Source organism: Histoplasma capsulatum, assembly GCF_000150115.1.
Source record: "Histoplasma capsulatum G186AR genomic scaffold supercont2.2, whole genome shotgun sequence".
NCBI lineage: Eukaryota > Fungi > Ascomycota > Eurotiomycetes > Onygenales > Ajellomycetaceae > Histoplasma > Histoplasma capsulatum.
In genome coordinates, this window is record NW_025544802.1 from 2,613,716 (window position 1) to 2,628,316 (window position 14,601).

A 14,601-nucleotide genomic window follows, 5' to 3' on the forward strand; every position below is an offset into this window, starting at 1 on the left:
CTGGCTGAGAGGACCGGGTGTCCTTCGCCCGTCTCCGTTCTTCCTTTTGCAGCTGGGGGCCCGGTGGCTAGACGTCTGTCTGTCTGCCTGTTTCTTTCTTCTCTTCACGCCGTGGAGGAAGCGGTGTGGTGGAAAGATGAGATGTGCTTCCGGGACCCCGTTTCTGTTTTTCTTCACCTTGGGTAGACCTGTGGGGCGTCTGCTGATATGCCAGGGCCCAAATCGGCGTTATGGACGATAGTCTAAGGATGAACATGAATGATTGTGAAAGACAAATGAATGAATAAGAAAAGGTAATGTTGGTTTTTACTAGCAAATTTTCGTCGCTGTTTTTCTTTCATTTGTATTTAACCACGCCCCCCCGTTCTCTCTCTCTCTTGCGTGTACCATACATAATCTGATCATCTGTTATAGTGTATTATAGGATGTCTTCCTCGCTAACTAATTGAACTACCATAGAATCATTGTATAAAACCCCGTACAGTACATAAGTTGCCATTGCTTCTTTTGGCAGATTCCCCCTTCACGACATGTGACGGGGCCCCCTCTCCTTTCATTATATTATATTAGGTTTCTCAAATCACGAAAAACGATGCTAGGTGAAATGAGAAATAGACATAGACGCGCATGAAAAGAGGCGAAAATACATCATACAAGCAAAGAAAAAAAGGAAAAAAAAAAAAAAAAAACAAAAACAAAAACAAAAACTCTCAACAGCGCCCCCCCCCGGTTTGTTTACCTGTTGTCATCCATCCCCCACAATCCATGCTGTTGTCCATTGCCCATGACATCAATCAAATTCTCCCAGCTGCCAGATCGATTACAGAAACGCCTATCCTTCTCCATCCCCCAATCCTCCCAGAACATCCTAAGTAATGATATCTAATATGTGAACAAACCATAAGAAAATAAGAGAATAAAAAGAAGTTGAAAAAAAAGAAAGAAAGTAATCAAAAAAGAAAAAAAGATAAAAGAAGTACTTGGAACCCACCGTTCGGGGTGGTTACCGAGCCGCCTGTCTTCTGTCACCACTCCCCATACACGACCCTTCTCTTCCTCCCGGAAATCCGATCATCGATCTCCTCGTACACTTCGTCCTCTTCTCCTTCCCCTGCTCCTCCTCCGCCTCCGCTGTCCTCTAGGAAGTCATATATGCTTCGTTTGGCCCCGTTCCGCTTCCTCGGACTACGCTGCCGCGGCCGCGGAGGTGACGAAGAGAATTGGTTTTTCTTATAATAATCATCGCCACACCCATCGCTATCACCATCGCCATCGCCACCTCCACTGTTATTCCCATCCAGAGCAGGAGTGATAACCTTCCCGCTTCCCCCAGAAGAAACCTCGCTGAAACGGATTTCCCCCGTGAGGCTCACGAAAGTGCGCGCCTTCTGATCTGGGGGTTTCATGCCTCTGGCCACTGGTCTCCGGTTGTCGTTTGGATGGTTGTGAGTGATGGGCATAGGCATGCGGGTGGGCGTGAAGCCGTTGGGTCCCGTTTTCAGTGGCTGGAAGTACGGTGTATGCGCCGACTGTGGAAGGGGTGGGTGTCGTTGTGACTCCGTCGTCTTTGTGCTGCGAGTTAGGACTGAGATGGGTTCCGGTAGCTGGTGGTGTTGTCGCTGCTTGTGTTTCTGCTGCTGCTGCTGTTGCTCAGGCTCGGAGGGTTGTTTGGGTTCTTCGATCCATGCATTTGGGCTGAAAGGCATGCGCAAGCGCGATCCGTCCATTTCTTCCACGGTGCCATTGCCGTTATCATCGTAATTGCGACTTGGCGGATCGGAGCTGCTTTTCTTCAACGTTGTAGAGTCCATCGCTTGCGCCTCTTTTGCATTTGCACCCACTTCCCCTGCCCCGGTCCCGACCCCGCCCCCAACTCCATTTACATCTTCTTCTCCCATCTCCGAAGATGAGGAAGTTGGTGTCGAGATACGATGGGTATCAGCCATTCCTATCTGCGAAAATGTAATTGAACCGACACGCTGCGGCGCCTGTGGCCGGATATCACCACAGGGATAAATCCTCCGCTCTTTTTTTATATCTACACACCGTAACACTTCCCTCCCCTGCTCTTTCGCTGGGTACTGCCGCGAGTAAAGAATTTCATGAACCTGGTACGGATACGGTTTATACGGCCATTCCAGCGGCGTGTCGTCCGACTTTTTCCAAAACGTGAGGCTGTTCCTGCTCGCGTGATCATCGATATCCTCCTTGGATATGACCTGGCGCTCTTTTGGCCTCCATTGCATCGCGGCTCGCCTCGACAAGTCCTCAAACTCCCGTTTATACGCTGGGTTTGTGAACCACTTGTGTGAAACGGCTTGGTCGGCCGTCATGCGCACATTTTCATCGAGGACGAGGAGTTTGCGGACGAAACCTTTCGCGCGTAGGCCGACGCGTTGCCAATCTTCTTCCTGCTCGAGGCTGCTGAGGTCGCAGTTTCGGGCCATCTTTTGGGAATACTGGCCCGTATCGGGATCGGTGAAGGGTGACCCGCCCGTGAGGAGGACAACTGTGAGACAGCCTAACGACCACATATCCACGGCCTTTGTGTATCCTTGTCCTTTGCAGGGGGGTTCTGATTGAGGTACCTCACTGGTTTGCGGGGGGATGTATGTGAGTAAAAATTAATGATTTCTCACACTTCATATATCACGTATGCCAGGGGCATCGATATACACTCACGGTGCAGTATATTCAAGTGTCCCGATTGAAGTCTTCATCCGGCTGCTCTCCTTCTCAAGGCGCCGTGCACAGCCAAAATCTGTCAGGACAACACGCGCACCGTCCGAAAGCGATGTCATCAAGACGTTATCAGGTTTGATGTCACGATGCACAATGTTTTTACCGTGAAGATAGCTTATGGCGGCTGCGACTTGGCGCACTATTACCGCCACCTCCGAATCAGAGAGGTTAAATTTTTTGTACTCGAGAAACGAAAATAGGTCTCCTGCGGTAACCAGTTCCTGGAAGATATAACTGTTTTTTGTTTTAGGAAGTCAGCATCACGCACCCTTTTCTCTCTCACCTTCACAGCCTTAGAAGAAGTTCAAACATACACAGTGTTCTCACCCATGATCACTTGCTCCAGTTTTACGATATTCGGCTATTTGCCTGATCAGTTTTGATCTGTGGGATTGCCAAAGCAATTGCCAGGAATCAATGTGAAGAGCGCATACGTGGTCAAGATCTTTCAAGATATCCACTTCCCGCTGATAAATTTCAAGTTTCGCCTCGATGCCCAAGGTCTCACGTCTCCTATCAGCCCAGTATTTGACTTTCTCCATCTCCTCTTCGACATCAACCTCAGCTGCAGGACGTGGGGCGCGCAATTCAGTATGCTTCCGCAATTTAATGCAATAGAGCCGTTTTTTCAAGCCGCCAATGTCGATGATTTTGCAGGCAAGTTGCTTCCTGTATTTTATGCTCACAGCCATGTAGACTTTTCCATACGCACCACACCCCAGCAGCCTATTCGAGATTACGTATCTGTCTTTGAACCGCTATATTTTATTTTATTTTTCTTTCATTAGTTCTCTCCATTGGTTGTTACAAGCCATATGACCATCCGGGGTGTGGCCAATTAAGGGTGGCGGGTAGAAAAAGGGGAAGGGAAGCAAAAACCTTCATCTCCTTTCTTTGAGCCTCACTAAAGGCCACCATCTGTGGTGCCTCTCTTGCACGAAACTTGAGGGAAGTGAACGGGCTCAGTTCCACCGTATCCCCGTCACTTAGCAGCACCGCAGCATCTTCTCTCTTGGTTATTACCGATTTCCACACACTTCCATACCGAGACAGGTTCTGCGCATACACCAACGGGCCGACCTCGCCCGGATTCCCGTTGTCGAAGATGATAGTGTAGATCCGCAGGTGTTTGCCGGAGATTGACATATCGCCAAAGATCGGAGCGTTACTATATTTAAGCCAGGTAGGGATGGGAATGATCGATCAGTTATATTCAGCAACCAGTATGGGGCTGGGGGGAATCTATTCGCTGTGGATCATTCGTCTCCAGCCTACCATTTCCTAGGATTGCGACCGATTATGAGTTCCTCATCTGCGTGAATGTCGATTTCTGCTTGCAAAACATGGCCTTGGTTAGATTAGGTGGAGGAATTGTCTGTCACTTATGGTGCTATCATGGGAAGTCGTTTGGGGATAGTGAGGACTTCAAACGTACGGCCGGCAGGATTCCCATCATTCCACACATGGAGATATCCAACCAGAGAGGTCGAGTCGGGAGAGGACGGAGATCTACCCGGCTCGATAGATGGAGCCATTATTGTTGCTAGGGGCTGGGAAGCTGGAGTGTGATTGACACCCGCGTTCGTTCACACTGAGGAGGTGATCCGGGGCAGAGTGACTGATATAAGAAAATATCAAGTTATGATAGAAATAGAAAAAGGGGCAGCTGTCTGAAAAGAATAGCTAGAATAATATGCCTTCCATTCTGTAAAAATAAAATGACAAATGCACGCTTTGGAGGTGTGACCATTATTTTCTAACACAGGATGGAGTTGTTGAAGACCAGGAGAGAAAGGTGGGCAGGATCACTGTCATGAGAGCGTGCTAGGGAATGAATGCTATCTCGCACTTCACCACCGCGAGATATTCCCACCAAATCCTTCCTTGGTCTTGGGGTTTTATTTCATATTTGAAATCCACACACGCTTGGTGGTATGGTGCCTCGTATCTTTGTCTTTGTTGGTGTCAACTCGTTTTAGATCCCTCTGCGAGCTTAAACTTTTTGGACCGTCATATATAGTTGTCTATATATAAATAGACAAGCTTTCTAGTTCGATGGTCACTTGCTACTTTATCACGGAGCACTCCCACATAGGACAAAAGGAGGTACGATTCAGAATATGGCACTCAGATGACTGGCTGACTATTTTCGATTTTGAAATGACTCTTTTTGAATAACATCCAACTCCAAAAAGGGATTCTACCTCTGGGCGAGGAACAGAATCTATGACACCCTCTTCCCCTCAAAATAGAGCTGGCTGGAGGGATAGCGAAGTAAACAGACCCCATAAACCGCTTGCATCGTCAAAGGACTTTGTCTAGCCAGTAGCAAAGCGGGGCTGTATGCATAGTACAGTCCACCCACCGCTGCTTGGTCAGGGGGACGATGCCAGCAGGGGGCATACATGCTGGTTATAGTGGGTGGTGATGATGTTCTTTCTCAGTCCGACTCTACCGGCAAAAGTAAGACTTGACCTGTGTGTGTGGTTAGTGGTATCGTCAAAAAGGATCCATCAAGCTTCTATTTTATGTGTCGCTCATGTATCTGTCCCTGGTGACTATTTGGTGGAGCTAGGAGGGTGATCTGCTTCGTATTGTGGGCAAATTCGTTATGCGTCATCCGGTATGGGCTGATATATTCATGATCAACACGAAGCATGGTTCCTTCGCAAAAGAGAGTAGGTTTCATGGGACAGAAGCCTTATCTGTCAGGATTAGATATTTGAATCATCGATCCATGTTATATATCATGCAAACTCTCCGGTATAGAGTCATCTGGAAAAGGATGAAGGTTGATATGAAGTTCCACTAGACGATGGCGTTGGAGATAGTTCCTATCATCCTTCCAGGAAATCTACTAGATACCATGAAAGAGAATAAATAGTAGCTCCCATAGCAGGGATAACTGGCTATGTTACGGACTGGGAGGTGGTATTAAAATAAATCTACAAACTTTACAACCCACCGCCGGCTTGCATTCTTCGAATCCGTTCCTCCGCAGCCCTCGCCCGCCGCTCCCGCTCAAGCCTCGTCCGCATCTCCGGCGTCATCCCTCTCATCTCCTCCTCCCGTTTTTCTGCACCGGTCTTCTCCAGCAGGCGCTGCCCGCCCGCCTTCTTCCGATTCCCCAGAGCCCTTTCAGCATCCTCTCGTTTCAAACGCTCTGCCTCAGCTTTCCGCCTGCTAGCCTCTGCATCTGCAGCCGCTTGCCTCTCGCGCTCTGTTCTGTTCTCCGCTTCTGTCTTGGATAGCGGGGGTGGGACGTGGGCGGCGTCCCAGTCCCATTTCGATTCGCCAAGCTCGTGGCGGGCGACGCGGAAGGCGTCGCGTGTGGGCCTGTCGCCCGCTAGGTCGAAGGGTGGCTTGCCCTCTCCGTTTAAGATGGTGGGGTCTGAGTTGCATTTTGTGAGGAGAGCTAGGACGATTGCGGGAGAGTTGGAGCTTGCGGCAAGATGAAGAGGTGTTGGCGAGTGGTGCATTTGCTGGGAAGAGGATTGGTGAAATGTGAAGGATGGAGGGATGGAGTTGTTTGTGATGTAGGATATTAGCGCGGGGATTTTTGAACGGCGGATTAGAGCTTGGATTTGGGAAGAATGTAATATCATGGTCTCATCCTCTTGGGATAGTTTTTGCTGTTGCTGTTGTAATTGCTGTGAAGATGGTTTGGATGATTTGGACATTGTTTCACTCGGCTTTTCGGCCTCTAGTGCAAGCGCCGCTTCATCAATGTGGCTAACTTTTACACGAGTAAGTTCGGTGAATGCTCTCATAAGTTCTCCCTGTGTGGCTCGCCGGGTTGTGAACGGGAATCCGCGAAGTCTGGAATCCGAAGACCTGAGCACCTGTCCATCGTACGGCCCAAATAAAATTCTCCGATTCATGTTTCCCGTCGCCCTTATGAAGAGCAGTTGTGCTTGGTCGATTATTTCCTTCCAGCTTCCCAGCAACTGTCTGATTTCAGTTTGCAATGCAGCCTCGTTGTATCTTCGGATCGACGCACCTGCGGAATGTGCAGCTCCATGTGCCGCATCAGCGGCGGATTGGGAGCCACCCTGTTTTCGCCTTGTTGTGTATCGATGAAATGTTTTATGAGCGAGTACCCTTGCCTGCCGCTCCTCAATTCCACCGGGTTTCTTTATTATCTCTGGCGCTAAGGCCACTATCATTGCTGCAAAATGCCCGCCGCCAATCATACACAGGAACACGTGGGGACTGGGCTGTTGGAGTTTGCTGGTTCTATCACTGGTATGGGAGGTTTTGTTTGGTTGATACAGCGATGCCTTGTATTGCTTATTCCTCAGAGATTCTAATAAATGGTCGGTTTCTTCTTGCTCTGTGTTGGTGAAAAGCGCTCGATAGATACCCAAGGACGTTGCCTGTGGAAGCAAAGAGCTTGAAAACCAGAGCAACGGATGTTTCCCAGGGTTTCTTGTTTGTTTCGCTATTATCTCCTCCGCTTCTGCCGTAGATGATATTTTGGCCTGTTTCTTAAGGAGTGCCGTAAGCGTGGTATCAGGTGGTTTTTGTCCTTCTTCTACCTCCTCTTCTTCGTCCGATGACGACTCAGACCCGGATATCGATTCATCCAACTCCCCAATCGCCTTATTGAATTCGACCTCATTTAACACGGGCGTTCCTCGCAATCGTGATTTCAAGTTGTATCTGTGGTGGTCTGACTTTACATGGTCCCTCTGTTCATGGACGTCCTGGAAGGATACATGGCACAATGAACATGTCGTAACGCCCGTCGCTCCATCTGACCGCTCCGCTTGGTCTAACGTTTTATGGCGGTCGTCTAAATTTGGAGGAACAGGAGATTGCGCGCCAGTAGCCTTTCGTGATAGGGAAGCAAGTAGCTGTGCTGGGAGATCGAATACTACGCATAGACACACAGGGTGCAATCTGTTAGCTTCCCCACGACAAGACGAACTTGAGTACAAATGAGGCTATGCTCACCGTATAACGGTCGCTTCAGAAGCTCTTGTCCCGTATGGACATCCAGCGCCATGGCGACAGTGCCCTCCTTCTTCTGTTGGTTGAAAATTTAAATATATACTGGAATCAGACCGACACTCTCCTTAGGTTTTTATAGATGTTCTTCAACTGAGAAAGTGCAAGTATGCGCTAGTCTGTATGTAGTTAGTGACATCGTACTCTCTGCCATGACCGCCAAGCGAAGCCTTCAACTTAGGTGCGTCAAAAGAGAGTCAACATGAGAACCGAACAGTCATCTTATCCTGAGTCATTGCTGGGTGGCGGGTTGGATGCAACGGAGTGCCAATGGCAACAGGGAACCCCTTGTTTTTTATAGTACTATGTATTCATGGATTCAGGGCACCAGGCACCGCCAGTAGAAAACTGAATGCTCGGGTCTAACGGACGTAGCGGACTTTTGTATGACCGGCCCGAATTCCCGCCTTGGATGAGTGTCACTGTGATTAGCAATGCGCACGATGACAAATCGATTCTCTCCAGGCTGCACTTTGATGCGTGGATCTGCTGCACGAAACACGAGGTGACAGGGTTACATCAACACACACTGACGCGCGACGACCTGTGCACGACTGGAAGCACCAATATTGACCTGATAAAATAGCTACAGCTCATCTCTCCATTTAAACATAGCTGGATCCTGAAGCCTCTGCATGCACAAGCAAGAGCATCTACTCCGCGCATGCCGAAGCAGCTCGGAGAAAATAGAAATAGAACGATGACAGGCACTAGTCCCCTTGCAGTCTAGTTGCGCCGTGGCTGCCAGGTGCTTTAGTAAGCCAGCGTTTTCCATGGGGTCCAAGCTTCTCCGCCGGTTCTGGTGCCGTTTAAATTCGTTATCATCCCCGGCAAAGAAGAAACAAATTCCACGACAACTCGCTGTCTGTGTCCCTCTCACCACCTCTCCGGGTGTCATAGCACCCGCTGCCGCTGGCTCTTCCCATTTTACGGCCCACGCTTCATTGGCCCGAATATGGCTCTGAATGGAATCCCTCAAGTGGTCCTATCCGCTTCACGATCTTCCAATGTCAGCTCCTCATTGCCTTCAGCTCTCGTCCGCCGGCAAGCTTTCTGCGGCGATAGTGAAGGATGGGGTCCGATAAGCGGCACGAGGTTCGACTTCACACCTTGTTTTCTAGATGTCTGGGTATCTCTGGTGGCCGTTTGGGGTCTGGTTATGGGCGCTGGTGCTATCTGGTTCTTATTTACGAAGAGGACCGCTCAGCCCGTACAGAAGAATTGGCATTTCTACGCAAAGTTGGTAAGCTGTTCTGTGACCTTCTCCTCAAGGTGTTATATTTTTCTTCTTTTTATCTTTCTTTCTTTCTTTTTTTTTTTTTTTTTTTTTTTGAGATCTAATACCGTTATAGGCTGTCATATGGGCTCTCATCTTGGTGACCATGCTCCAAGCTTCACTTCAGGTGGAGACTTCCCCCAAGATATGGTTTGGAGACTTTAGGTTCTGGACAACTATCCTCATTCTCGCATCGTTGGGCGTTATATATGCTGTGCAATACTATGAGCATTGGAGGAGCCGACAACCGAACGGGGTCGTTTTATTCTACTGGCTATTTTTAATGATCGTCTACGCCGTTAAACTCCGATCTCTCGTTTCCCAGCAATTGTACCGACATCAATTGCCCTATTTTATCACGTTCGCTGTCGGTCTTGGCCTTGTCATAACCGAGTTTGTGTTGGAATATTTTATCGAGAAGCAACAAAGCGCATATGATGCGCTGGGAGACGAGGACGAGTGCCCGTACGAATATGCTGATATCTTTTCCGTTTTGACTTTCTCTTGGATGACGCCTTTGATGAAGTTTGGTTACAACAATTTTCTCACCCAAGATGATCTGTGGAATCTGCGTCGCAGGGATACCACATATGTCACCGGTAGCGAATTGGAGAAAGCGTGGGCTCATGAACTGAAAAAGAAAAAACCGTCGCTCTGGTTTGCTTTATTCAGAGCGTTTAGCGCACCATATTTCCGGGGGGCTGTGATAAAATGTGGGAGTGACATTTTGGCTTTTATCCAACCTCAGCTTCTACGGCTCCTTATCACATTCATTGATTCATTTCGGTCTGACACCCCGCAACCAGTTGCTCGGGGTGTTGCAATTGCTCTCGCCATGTTCCTTGTTTCAGTAAGCCAGACGGCTTGCCTTCATCAGTATTTCCAGAGAGCATTTGAAACTGGAATGCGTGTTAAGTCTTCGCTGACCTCCATGATCTACACAAAGTCCCTGAAACTTTCGAATGAGGGCCGCGCTTCAAAAACCACTGGTGATATCGTCAACCATATGGCCGTTGACCAGCAACGACTTTCTGACCTGGCTCAGTTTGGAATGCAACTGTGGTCTGCGCCGTTTCAAATTACACTCTGTATGATATCTCTATACCAGCTTCTTGGGTTGAGTATGCTTGCCGGTGTTGGGGTAATGATATTGATGGTTCCACTTAATGGGCTTATTGCAAGGATAATGAAAAACCTTCAAATCAAGCAAATGAAAAATAAGGACCAGCGAACCAGGTTAATGACCGAAATTCTGAACAACATGAAAACTATCAAGCTTTATGCCTGGAATACCGCTTTTATGAACAAGCTAAACCACGTTCGCAATGACCTGGAGTTAAATACACTCAGAAAAATTGGCGCCACACAGTCCGTTGCTAACTTTACTTGGTCATCGACACCATTCCTAGTCTCTTGCTCCACTTTCGCCGTGTTTGTTTTGACGAATGAAAAACCTTTGACGACGGAGATTGTTTTCCCAGCATTAACCCTTTTCAATCTACTAACGTTTCCTCTGTCTATTCTCCCCATGGTCATCACGTCCATCATCGAGGCTTCAGTCGCAGTGTCTCGCCTCACGACATACTTCACGGGGGAAGAATTGCAGGAAAATGCGGTTACATTTGAGGAGGCTGTTTCTCACACTGGAGATGAGTCCGTACGAATCCGGGATGCATCATTTACATGGAACAAACATGAAGGTCGAAACGCCCTGGAGAATATTGAGTTCAGCGCCAGGAAAGGAGAGCTGAGTTGTATAGTCGGTCGTGTAGGTGCTGGAAAGTCATCTTTCCTACAAGCAATGCTAGGAGATCTCTGGAAGATCAATGGAGAAGTGATTGTCCGAGGTCGCATTGCGTATGTCGCACAACAAGCTTGGGTTATGAACGCTAGTGTCAGGGAAAATATTGTCTTTGGTCATCGCTGGGATCCCCATTTCTACGAGGTTACTGTAGAAGCATGCGCCTTGCTCGACGACTTCAAGACTCTTCCAGATGGCGACCAGACTGAGGTTGGTGAACGTGGTATTTCTCTCTCTGGTGGCCAAAAAGCCCGTCTAACGTTGGCAAGGGCTGTGTATGCCCGTGCCGACATATACCTTTTGGATGATTGCCTATCCGCTGTGGATCAACATGTAGGGAGGCATATTATTAACCGAGTCCTGGGTCGGAATGGCGTTCTGGCTGGCAAAACAAAGATCCTCGCAACTAATGCTATAACTGTGCTGAAAGAAGCGAACTTTATCGCGTTATTGCGGAATGGGACTATCATTGAGAAGGGAACATACGAGCAACTCCTAGCCATGAAAGGGGAGACTGCGAATATTATCCGCACCACTACAACCGAAGATGATTCCGGCTCAAACGATAGCTCTAGGGAAGACGAAAGCGTGAAAAGCCCTGAGACATTAGCAATCGCTGACAATGAGGATGAATCTGATCTCTCAGAAATAGAAGAAGCCCAGGAACGATTGGGGCCTCTTGCGCCTGCGCAGAATGGACGTGCCATGCGGCGGGAGAGCACTGTAACTCTAGGACGCGCAAGCACGGCGAGCTGGCAAGGCCCACGCAAAGTCGCGGACGAGGAAGGTGCTCTCAAATCTAAGCAGACGAAGGAAACTTCTGAGCAAGGAAAAGTTAAATGGAGTGTCTACGGCGAGTATGCGAAGACGAGCAACCTCTATGCTGTGGCGAGTTATTTGACGGCACTTCTATTGGCACAAACGGCGCAGGTTGCTGGCAGCTTCTGGCTAGAGAGATGGTCAGATGTAAACAAAAAATCGGGAAGGAATCCGCAGGTTGGGAAATTTATCGGCATTTATTTTGCGTTTGGATTTGGGTCTTCTGCTCTTGTTGTCCTACAGACTTTGATTCTTTGGATATTTTGCTCTATTGAGGTATGTTTATCGGCGATTTATGCGTTTATACTGATATATGGGATGTTTCACTAACGGCATTGTCAAGGCATCCCGTAAATTACACGAGAGAATGGCATATGCTATTTTCAGGTCTCCTATGAGCTTTTTTGAAACCACACCTTCTGGCAGAATTCTTAATCGCTTCTCAAGGTTTGTCTTTCTCCTCGATGCTGGTCAATTCAACCCTGTTTCATTGCTAACGCTACTCAATTTAGCGATATATATCGAGTTGATGAAGTTCTTTCCCGCACATTCAATATGGTAGGATTTCCCCCTAACAATTTTTGTGTGTTAAGTACTCAATACTAAGATGGAAAAACCAGTTATTCGTCAATGCTGCCAGAGCAGGATTTACAATGGTCGTCATTAGCGTGTCTACTCCACTCTTCCTTGTCATGATTCTTCCTTTGGGAGCAGTTTATTTTGGATTCCAAAAGTATTATTTGAGAACTTCACGCGAACTTAAAAGATTAGATAGTGTCAGCAAGAGCCCCATCTACGCTCACTTCCAGGAAACCCTCGGCGGCATCTCTACGATTCGCGCATATAGGCAGCAGGAAAGATTCTCAAAGGAGAATGAGTATCGGATGGACGCTAACCTTCGAGCATACTACCCTTCCATTAGTGCGAACAGGTGGCTCGCTGTGCGTCTAGAGTTCATTGGCTCTGTGATTATCCTTGCAGCAGCCTCATTTCCGATTCTGTCTGTGGCAACTGGAGTCAAATTGTCTGCTGGAATGGTCGGCCTTTCGATGTCGTACGCGCTCCAGATCACCCAGTCCCTAAATTGGATTGTGCGACAAACAGTCGAAGTGGAAACGAACATCGTATCGGTCGAGAGAGTGCTCGAGTATGCAAACCTACCCAGCGAAGCACCTGATGTCATTTTTAAGAAGCGGCCGCAGATTGGGTGGCCGTCCCAGGGTGGTGTACAGTTCAAAGATTACAGTACCCGATACCGAGAGGGCCTAGATCTAGTCTTGAAGAATATAAATCTTCAAATTCAGCCTCACGAAAAAATCGGTGTCGTTGGTCGGACAGGTGCAGGTAAAAGCTCATTGACTTTGGCGTTGTTCCGCATCATTGAAGGGACATCAGGCAGTATCAGGTGAGTCTCTTCGTTGGGAGGGTGGTCAAATTTCTGGGACCTTTGTTTGCTGACTTCCGTTGTGACAGTGTCGACGGATTGGACATCAGTTCTATTGGCCTATTCGATTTGCGGGGTCGCTTGGCAATCATTCCCCAAGATGCGGCCATGTTCGAAGGAACCGTTCGAGACAACCTCGACCCGCGCCACGCCCATGATGACACCGAGCTCTGGAGTGTTCTCGGTGAGTCCTCTTCAGCTTTGGATGCCCAACCATTAGTTCCACGCTGACCACCACTGTCGATCAGGACATGCACGGTTAAAGGACCACATTTCCAGTTTACCTGGACAACTTGATGCACAAATCTATGAAGGAGGTCAGTTTTTTGAGTCACCCGGCTAATTAGATATCTTATCATTATAATTTTTTAATCTGATAACGTGTTTGCATTCTTAGGCTCGAATCTTAGCCAAGGCCAGCGACAACTTATTTCGCTAGCCCGGGCCCTCTTAACGCCAAGTAACATTTTGGTGCTAGACGAAGCCACTGTAAGCCACGATTTCCTTTACCCCAGTAAAAAGCACCCAATAGTCCTCCGTGCTCTTCCTTTGCTTCTTCTATTTTTCTTTTTCTGTCCAGCCAACTTTGAGATTTTGATTCCTCATCATTCATTCGTTTCTTTACAGGCCGCTGTCGACGTGGAAACAGACGCACTGCTACAGCAGATGCTGCGAAGCAACATTTTCCGTGACCGAACCATCATCACCATCGCGCATCGCATAAACACTATCCTGGATAGTGATCGGATCGTCGTTTTGGACCATGGATCTGTTGCTGAATTCGATACCCCAGCCGCGCTTATTCAGCGCGGTGGCCAGTTTTACGAGCTTGTGAAAGAGGCTGGGCTCCTGGAAACTAGCGTCAGTGCCGGTAGTGATACTAACACCAGTACGCCGACACTTCCTTCGTAAACAAGGAACAAATGGCGTTGCCCATCCTGTTTCTGGTTTTTGGCTTCTGTTCTCTTCGAGATTCACTGCTCTGTCGCCGTGCGCGTGGATGAGGGGTTGTACAGCGATAGATAAAGAAGGAAGGGGAAGCGGCGAAGGAAATCTTGTACTTGCACATATTATCCGCCACAATGTTCAATATTTTGTTTTCTTGTAGCCCTTGACCCTCTTCTCGTAACTTGTTTGGAGATTTTGCTTGGGTTTTGGAGCGCTGCTTCTTTCTTCATTTTTCTCCTACTATCGATGGCCTCTCTTCCTCCCCCCTTTTTTTGCTGGAATTTTTCTGATTCGATTTTCATTCTTTAGCGCATCGGGGAAGCCGGATTGACCAGCTTGTCGGTATGCTGAAAGAAACCCAAAATGCTGGGAAAGGAACAATAGTAGACATCTAAAGAGCCGGATTACTATATTGAGGCGAATTATTGACTGGGATGTTTTACGTTCTTTTCTCTTGGTGTGGAAATAGCCCTGATGAAAGTGCGAAAATTAAGGGGCTTGGGGACAAGATGCGACGGGCCTTCCCTGCAAACGCAGCATAAGAGGGCAAGCCTACACCAT

General features: G+C 48.1%; 3 protein-coding genes across 3 annotated transcripts; 1 reads left to right on the forward strand and 2 right to left on the reverse strand.

Moving 5' to 3' along the window:
* Positions 1-1,025: 1,025 nt before the first annotated feature.
* Positions 1,026-4,277, reverse strand: HCBG_02076 (serine/threonine-protein kinase Chk2; the record flags this gene model as incomplete). The annotated part of the gene is made up of 7 exons (XM_045429125.1): positions 1,026-2,592; positions 2,683-2,976; positions 3,057-3,103; positions 3,177-3,500; positions 3,766-3,910; positions 4,018-4,090; positions 4,178-4,277. The coding sequence occupies 7 exons, from the start codon at positions 4,275-4,277 to the stop codon at positions 1,026-1,028; spliced, it is 2,550 nt and encodes an 849-aa protein (XP_045290911.1).
* Positions 4,278-5,547: 1,270 nt separating this feature from the next.
* Positions 5,548-7,750, reverse strand: HCBG_02077 (ankyrin repeat and zinc finger domain-containing protein; the record flags this gene model as incomplete). The annotated part of the gene is made up of 2 exons (XM_045429126.1): positions 5,548-7,618; positions 7,699-7,750. 2 exons carry the CDS (start codon positions 7,748-7,750, stop codon positions 5,697-5,699), a joined length of 1,974 nt encoding a protein of 657 aa, XP_045290912.1.
* Positions 7,751-8,707: 957 nt separating this feature from the next.
* Positions 8,708-14,569, forward strand: HCBG_02078 (vacuolar metal resistance ABC transporter; the record flags this gene model as incomplete). Its single annotated transcript, XM_045429127.1, has 8 exons — positions 8,708-8,995; positions 9,105-11,924; positions 11,992-12,095; positions 12,256-13,053; positions 13,122-13,276; positions 13,341-13,409; positions 13,490-13,581; positions 13,720-14,569. The coding sequence occupies 8 exons, from the start codon at positions 8,708-8,710 to the stop codon at positions 14,002-14,004; spliced, it is 4,611 nt and encodes a 1,536-aa protein (XP_045290913.1).
* Positions 14,570-14,601: the final 32 nt, after the last annotated feature.